Source organism: Amphiprion ocellaris, chromosome 12 (genome assembly GCF_022539595.1).
Source record: "Amphiprion ocellaris isolate individual 3 ecotype Okinawa chromosome 12, ASM2253959v1, whole genome shotgun sequence".
In the NCBI taxonomy this organism is placed as follows: domain Eukaryota; kingdom Metazoa; phylum Chordata; class Actinopteri; family Pomacentridae; genus Amphiprion; species Amphiprion ocellaris.
In genome coordinates this window covers 13335452-13344111 of record NC_072777.1, presented here as the reverse complement: position 1 = coordinate 13344111, position 8660 = coordinate 13335452, and the positions used below count along the sequence as shown (strand labels likewise).

General features: G+C 38.0%; 1 protein-coding gene across 2 annotated transcripts; it reads left to right on the top strand.

Annotated features, from left to right (window-relative positions):
• Positions 1–323: 323 nt before the first annotated feature.
• On the top strand, positions 324–4834 carry LOC111565476 (astacin-like metalloprotease toxin 5). 2 transcript variants are annotated; one of them, XM_023265552.3, is made up of 12 exons: positions 324–472; positions 544–597; positions 687–737; positions 820–870; positions 945–1001; positions 1088–1134; positions 1605–1674; positions 1760–1874; positions 3390–3562; positions 4352–4433; positions 4523–4644; positions 4743–4834. In XM_023265552.3, the coding sequence occupies exons 1-12, from the start codon at positions 439–441 to the stop codon at positions 4775–4777; spliced, it is 891 nt and encodes a 296-aa protein (XP_023121320.2). In that variant the 5' UTR covers positions 324–438; the 3' UTR covers positions 4778–4834. The 2 variants fall into 2 exon arrangements, with proteins under 2 accessions (XP_023121320.2, XP_023121319.2); XM_023265551.3 differs by having other exon boundaries at positions 326–472; positions 675–737.
• Positions 4835–8660: the final 3826 nt, after the last annotated feature.

Sequence of the window (8660 nt, the reverse complement as noted above, 5' to 3'; positions counted from 1 at the left end):
ACTGTCAGAAAAATATAGATTTTTACATGTAGTTATAGTCTTTTATTTTAACAGCTTTTACAGTTTAAGAACCTCAGAGTATTCCACCATTTAAGGAAAAATATTTTTCTATCAGCAAGGGTGCTAAATGTGGTTTTTACGACTTTTTTTTCTGCTTTTCTGCACCTGATGTATTATTTCCACACTGCACAGTCAAGAGGAGGCCAAGATGTTCAGCCTTGTCATGGCAATGATGTACTATGAATGGATAATATTACATAAAATACCTCAGCACCCTCAGCATAGCTACTCTGTGCTCTGATGTTCACACTGAGCTGAAAGGTCATCATCACTGGAAGTGATCACACCTGTTCAGATGCCTGATAGAACACGGCACTGTCAGACCCATCAGAGGCTTTAAAGCTTCTCTCTTTTTTAAAACGATGCACACCCTGCATCATGTGGTTTCTGGTCTTCATCTGTGTGTCAACAGGTACAGAATAAACCATTCAAACTACATATACGTTTTTAAATAAGGATTTTTGACTCTTTCTTTTCATGCAGTGGTTGGCTTTCCTGTCGGTCCAACCCAGCATGCTGCAACTCCTGTTGCTGCAGGTTGGTGCTCATTTATACTTTGTACATTTGCTACAACATAATGAATCATTTTTGAAGAATTCCTTTAATTTGCATAGGTAACCTTACAGTCACTTCTGTGGGTGCCATGCTGCAGTCAGCCTCCACAGAGACTTTAAAAGGTACATTGTTTGGTGTATTTTTTACAATTAAATTTGACATATGAAATGACATGATGATAGTTAGTGTGTTTCTCTGTTTCAGTTGGTGCCAGTTCATTAAATGACACCCACAATGCATCTAGCCCTGCTCCAGGTCTGTTTACTGGTTTTTAAGACTTTGAGAGTTTTAGTTTGAAATTGTATCATTAAACATTTAGATTTCTGCAGGTACAGTGGCTTTAGTGCTCAATCCACCACAGACAGACAGTGCAGAGACGTTAGAAGGTAAAATTAAAGTATTTTCCACATTCAAATAATAATAGTTTTCATAAATACAATGTGTAGTGACTGTTTTTGTTCTTTTGTCATAGAGCTTCAAGAAGACATGATGGTCCAAGAGGGAGACATTTTGCTTCCAGTAAGAACATCTTTTTTTTCCCCACATGGCTGGAAGAAAGATATTGTTTCTGGACACAACAGAAAGAAATAAATATCTTCAACATAACATATAATTAAAGTAAGGCTGTAAAGTGGCTCGTTGGTTAGCACTGTTGCTTTTGCAGCTAGAAGGCTCGTGTCTCGGCCTCAGTCTGGGAACTTTCTGCATGGAGTTTGCATGTTCTCTCCGTACCTGCATGGGTTTTCACCAGATACTCTCCCACAGGCCAAAGACATCCTGAGATTAACTGATAATTCTAAATCACCTTAAGTCTGCTGGAATAGACTCCAACCCCCGCGACCCTAATGAGGATTAAGCGGTGTATAGACGATGGATGGATAATTAAAGTAATTTGTGACCACAAGAAGGTTCTGAATGGTGAAACGACTGCAGAGATTTTGTATTTCAAACAGGTGTATTAATCCTAAACGTTCTGTCTACACCTACAGGAGGACAGGAACGCTGTGAAGACCATATGGTCAGACGCCACCGTCTATTTCACCATCAGTAAAGAACTGGGTGGGTTGTTGTGGATCAAACCTGGCAGCACATTTGACCACTGGGTGCAGACGACAAACCAACTTCTGAGTTTTCACCCCAACAGCTCACCGAGTGTCAGAGATCTACGCTGCCCTCAAGATGATAGCAGATGCCACATGTATTCGCTTCCGGAAACACACCAATGAGCTGAACTACCTGAAGATACGAGACGGCATCGGGTGAGAGATGACACTTATCTCCATTGGTATCTGTTCATGCAGAAAGGTTGGGTTTTATTAGCAAAATTATTTAGTAGTTTTTAAGATCCAAATTCAATCCACAAAGCAGCAAATTAGATAATCACAGTTAAATTAACAAATTTTAAAATGGTTGGCTAAAACCAACTTTGGTAATGTAAAATAAAAATAAGACAATTTGAGTAAATCAGAAACGGGTCTTAAAGAGATGTTGAAGTTTTTATTACAAGTGGATTATCTTGATGCAGGATCATAGATGACCTAACAGGTCCAGGTGTAGTGATCCAGAATTATAATGTATGTACCAGACAGAGACTCAACACTCAAAATGATTGCAAAAGAAATGTAAAATGATCAAAATGTGACACCGAATGACCACAATGGGGCAAAAAAACAGATGTAAATTTACCTCAAAGAGATAAAGTTAATAATACAAACCCCAAAGGGACCAAAATGTGACACAGAATGACCAAAATCAAATGAAAATGACCACAAAGAGATGTTTAAAATGAGACAGAAAATGACCAACACGCAGAATGACCAGAAAAAGGGACAAAATTAAATGCATACAAAGAGCATTAGAAAACACAAATAAAACTGAATTTGGGCTCCAAGTTGACACCTTAAGAAAAAGCTTTCAAACCTGCACCCATGTATAATTTTGACACTGTAGTCATCAACATATGAAAATGTTGAGGAAAAAAATGACCAAAGCTAAATGCAAATGCCCATAAACAGATGCAAAATGTTTAAACTAAGACAGAAGATGACCAAAATGGAACAACCCCCCCCCCCCAAAAAAAAAAAAAACAGAAAGATGCAAAATGACCACATAGAGAATCAAAATTAACATGAGACACAAAATGACCAAAGTAGGACAAAATAATCATAACTTCAGGTCACATCTGTGTGACTGTCAGTCTGGGTGTCTTGCTCCTATGTTGGACAAAACGTCTGTGCTCAGTGGCCCATTGTTTTATAATTCCACCAATGCCCTGGACAAACACTCTGTCCCCTGTAGTTTTAATCCAGGCTTCTGGAGAGGATAAAAGACCCAATGACATCTAAGTATGTTCAGGAGTGTGTGGATTCAGAGGTCAGAAATACAGCCAGAAAGAGCATCATAAATAGTCAATAAATCATTTTAGCAAACACTTTAAGGAGGCACAATAAGAAACAGATGCAACATAGTCAGTTTTGGTTCAGGTTATAAGTCTTCTGTCTGAGACTTGATATTCCACCGTCACTGTGTTTATTTTGAGTTACTGCAACAGTCAGCAGTATGGGCACTTTATAGAATGTTCCAAAACGATGGAGACATGATTTTTGAGAAATTTATCTTTTAAAAACAAAAACAAAAAAAAAAAAAAAAACCGTTTCTCAAGATCTGAGCAATTAAATCTAATTTAATGGTATGCCTTGGTACCCCTAGAAGATGCCATTTATTGATTTGAGTGAAGTGAATGTTTGGCTCACTGTCTGTGCTTGGCTCTCTAGCTGTGCATCGTATGTTGGCTGCCGAGGAGGAGTCCAGTCGGTGTTTTTTGGTCCAAAATGTAGTGTGGGGAACCTTTGTCACGAGATCATCCATGCTCTGGGATTCCATCATGAACACACCCGAACAGACCGGGATCAGTATATCACCGTGAACTGGCAGAGCATCAAACCAAGTAAAAACAGATTTTAATCCTGATTAACTGTAGGAAAACACTGTCTGTGTCCAAACTGTTTGCATGTTTTGCATACTTAAAGCTGGATTTATCTTTCTGAGGAGCAGAACACGCAGTGTTTTGGGATTACAGGCCACCAGTATGTGCTTATTCAAACATTGAAAGGTTGTTTGGATTTCGAGGATTTCAATTTTTGTCCTTTGCAGGCCTTTATTTTGTTGCCAGTTGACTGATCCACCTCCATCTCTGGACACCAATGACACATTACAGATCTAAACAAACCTTGACTCTCTGTGACAAATGGAACACATGCTTCAGTATTGTAGTGATTCCAAACTAAAAACAAAGTCACTGAGAGTCTAAGTGAGGGAGCATTGCAGTGTTGACTCGCTGCACAAACGACATAGCCATTTCCATGTTTCTGACTGTCCGTATTTATTTCCAACACTGAACAAATGAGCAAAGCAAGGCAAGATGTTCAAAACGCTCAGTTTGCAGATTGATTAGCGGTCAACAAATAAGTACACTCTCCCTACTCACCCCCTGTCCATGCAGCCGCTGCAGTGAACAGGTGAATATAATGCCATTCATTCAATCACTCATACCACTGCTCCTTGACCACACCCCCCCGTGACATGAGTGAAAGGTGTCAAACAGCTGATGCCAATACAAACATAACCAACAACATCTCAGCATATGGCACCTACAAGTATGTTGTGTGAAACATTTGGACATTTTCAACTTTCCAAGACATGTTAATAATATGTATTTTTTTTTTCTGATTTAAAGAGAGCAAAAGGAACTTCGAGGTGAAACATGGAGACACTCTAAACCTGCCATATGATCTCAACTCCATAATGCACTACGGGCAGTAAGTTTCATATTTATTCAGAGTGCCAAAGTATAGCTTAATTTTGCTTATATGGCAGACTAATTTCATCTCCTTCCTTGTTGCCGCAGGTATTTTTTCAGTGTAGATGGAAGTCCGACTGTGTTGCCCAGACAGAGCGGCGTGAAGATGGGTCAGAGGACTCATCTGAGCCAGCTGGATGTACAGAGACTGAACAAACTCTACCACTGTGGTAAAGACCTCTTAGCTACTGCCTGTCACCAAATGTTTCACTTGACTCCGTTTCCCCCAATACATTCCAACAACACTAACACACATTTCTACTTTCAGCTGAGCGGATGAAATGGAAGAACATTCTTGGTTAGTAGCTGACATTTGTTGGTGAGATTTAATAAAAATAGTTTTTAAAAAATTAAATACAATTGTGTGCTTGGAGTTTATTCTTCCTTTCTCCACTAAGATAGTAGGGAGTCACAGGAGTGCCATAATAAAAGATAAATCTGTTAAAAAAAATCAGGAAATAAATGTGTAAATACAAAGAGAAATAAATAAAACTGTTAAAAATCAGGAAATAAATGTAAATATAAAGAGAAATAAATATACCTGTTAATCAGGAAATAAATGTGTAAATATAAAGAGAAATAAATAAAAGAACAAATAAATCTGTTAAAAATAAGGAAATATGTAAATATAAAGAAGAATAAACAGAATAAATAAATAAAAAGGTAAATTTTGTCTTTGCTTTTCCTTTTGTTTCTTTCTTACATTGCCAGACAGTGTTTACGGTCACCTTTGTGCAAAGGCTTTTGCCTTTGCTTGATGGACTGAGCTGTCAATCAAATGGCTTTGGGCGGGACTTTTGTCCAGGGTAAGTAGTAAGTACCTGATCACAGGATTCCTGCTTGATACTCGCTCCTAGCACAGCTAAAGCATAGACTGTCACTCCTAATGATTGAAGAGTTACAGTTCCTTCACTGGGTTTGAGACAGCTGCACCTATTATCAGCTCCCTTTGTAGCCCTAGACTTCACTCTATGAATCTGTGAGGTCAACTTGTGCCTTTTTGCAGTGTGACAGATGGACCCAGGTTGACCTTTCTGTGATTTCATGGCTGTAGAGATTGCCAGCAACACCTGGTAGGGTCTTTCCCACCTTGACGACCAAGACTTCTTCCTAATAATTTTTAGGAAGATAAAATCACCTGGTCTCACCTCCGGGCCTGCAGGACCGTTTGATGTTTCTGTGGGAGGAGAAACAGAAGAGACCACTTCTCTTTTTGTTAGTATGGTCTTCATATAATCCGCTAAAGTCATTTCTTTTTTTTTTTTTTTTTTTTATGTCATCTGTCAGTTTATATTGGGATAATCTGTATGGTCGTTCAAATACTATTTCAAACAGGCTAAGGCCTTCTGCTGTAGATATGATTCTCATGCATTGTAGAGCTAGTGGTAAACGATAAATCCAACTCTTTCCTGCTTCTTCCATACATTTCCTCAGTTTGGATTTTAATGTGTCATTGTTTCTTTTCCATTTGTTCAGCTGACTGTGGATGGTACATACAATGATCTTTACAGTCTATGTTTAGACATTGTCTTAGCTTGATTATCACTTCATTTACAAAATGGGTCCCATTGTCACTGTATAGCAGAGGTCACTAACTGGCGATCCTGACCCAGACGCCGTCTTATATGGACCGGACATGTAATCAGTAAATTGTAACGAGATTTTAAATTTGACCGGTCGCTTCTGTTTTACCAGCACAGCTTTCCCAGTGTTTACGGCATTAGTTATCAGCTCAGGAAACACACAGACCAATTACGTACGAGTTCAGCCATCCCACATGACGCTACTCAGCCAATGAAGTCTCTGCATTGCAGCTGCTAAACATCACAGCTCTGCGTTCAGAAAACAGTTGAGAGGTGAGGAACAGACAAAAAAGGAAAATGAATAAAGCGACACCGAGAGGGAAATAGTCCTGCACATGCTGACCATGTTTGGCTCAACATACAGCTGGAGGAACCTTTCTCAACTATGAACATAACAAACATGACAAAACTGAATATCGTTCCAGACTCACCAATGAGCTCCAAATGTGTTTGAGAACAACCCTGACACCATTCAGACCACAATTCAAAATACACAATTCAAGAAATACTGGCAGGGCAAACTGCAGCTCAGTTCTCCCATTAAGCAGCAGGGATATAAGGGGAGTAACAAGACAGGGGAAAAGAAATGTAAAAGTGTTCAATTGTTTACATTTCTTGAGATTTAGGTATTGTTAAAGATGTATATAAACTGGTTTGGGTTGTTCAGTCATTATTTTCTCAAGTTCTGCACTTAATTTTAAGATGTACAGTTATATCAAAAGTTATTTGTTAGTAAATGTCAAAATGTTTTTGAACCATACTGAATTTATTTGATTTGATGGTCAGTTATTGATTACATGCACACGCTAATAAAACTTCTAGGTTACATCAACATATATCACACTAATTGAAGTTAGACTTTATGATATTTCAGACCTTTGCTTTAATACATTTTCTCTGACTGGACCTCTTTGAATTTTAGTTGAATAACCCTATGCTAAACTATGACATTTTTTGGACCAAAGGCCATACTATGACATTTTTATAATGAGGGTTCTACTATGGAACCAGTTTGACATGTTCAGGTGTTCTTTGTGTGAAAACTCAGAGATTTCAGGTATCAGAAGGTGGTTTTCAACTTTCTTTGTTAACTTTCTGCTTCAACTTTAAACTAAATTTCCTTCACTAAGCCAGCCCTCTGGACTTCCAGTAAGCTGTGTTCCTATTGGCTGTCCAGGTGGCTGCTTGGTGTTATCAGGAACACCTGAGCAGCTCAGTGTCTTCCTGCTTTATGTGGCTGCAGACAAACATTCCCTCTGTTTCTCTTCACCACTGAACCAGGTTTGGCTCCCTTGCTTTAGTTTGTTCTTTAGGCGTTGGCTTGCAGCTTCCAGGAGTAAAATCGTCTTTAATGTGTTTCTTGGTGTGTTTTAGGGCTTTGTACTGGATAGTTGTCTTGGTAAATGAGGTTCTTTAGCCACAGTTAGTACATGGTGCTAATGTGTGCAGTGATTAGTGGATTTGGTGCAGCTGATTTGTGTCTTTACCTTGGCTGTAGTGAGTCTTCAGAGGTTTTTGGTCAGACACATTCTGTATTCTTGTTTGTGAACCAACGTTGGTTGTCCAGAAGGTAAGTTCCTGTCCTGATTCTCTGTTCTCAGAGGTTCTCTGGTAGGCTGCAGGAGACTTTAGCGTTTGGGTTGTGCTAGTTTGGTTTTTGTATGGTTTCATTTGGATGACTATCTTGAGGCCCCTCCATGTGGTTTAGTGAGGTTTTCTGGAACAGTTCTACAAAGCAACCTGCAGCAGAAGAGACTTTGAGAGTTTTTAGGAAGTTCTGGAGACCAGACTTTAGAGCAGCAGAAACATTTGTCAGCAGTTTGAGCAGGAGAAGATGAGCTTCAGAGTAGAAATGAGACAGAAACCTTCTTGACCCGTGTGGTGAGGTCCTGTACCAAGAGTTTGAGCAGGTTGTGAAGAGTCTGTAGTTCTTTGGTCTGAAAGCACAAGAAGAGTCGACTCATTAAAGGAGAAAACGGGAGATATTGTTGGTTCTTCTGTCGCTCTGCAGTTTCCTTAGACTGGATATCAAGTTTAGATTTTAAATGATTTCCCATGTGAGCCCAAGAAGACTTCAATAAACTCCCTCCATCCCCTGGACACAACATATTTTATTACCATGTTAAAGCTTTTTTTTTTTTTTTTTTTTTTTTTTTAATGTTTTTGAGTTTTAATCATAGTTTTAGCATAGTTTTTTTCTCTTTGCTCGTTTATTTTTGTCATCTGTGTAAAAGGTGCTAAACAAATAAAGTTGAATTGATAAACTGAATAATTGACTAACTCATGATTGTGACAACAGAAGTATTTTCATTGTGATTTAAGGGTTTGTTTCATTTTTAAGGTTGGGGTTAAAATCTTGACAGAAAAAGAAGATTAAAGAAATAAACTACATAACAAAAAACAATTAAATCAAAGGGAAAAAAATTAGCACAATAAAACTTTTAAAAAGTTTTATTATTAAAAAGTATTTTTTAAAATGTTTAATATTCTTCTTGTTTAATTGTATTTTATAAATGTGTAATTATTGAAAATATTTTATCTGTAATTTTTAATATTTGTATTTTAAAAATTTTGTTTAATTTCATACTTACATGTATTGTATC

Coding starts and splice junctions, on each gene's coding strand:
- LOC111565476 (XM_023265551.3), top strand. CDS start 439: ATGTGGTTTCTGGTCTTCATCTGTGTGTCAACAG. Junction 738..819: donor CTCCACAGAGACTTTAAAAG/GTACATTGTTTG, acceptor TCTCTGTTTCAG/TTGGTGCCAGTTCATTAAAT. Junction 1,875..3,389: donor AAGATACGAGACGGCATCGG/GTGAGAGATGAC, acceptor TTGGCTCTCTAG/CTGTGCATCGTATGTTGGCT.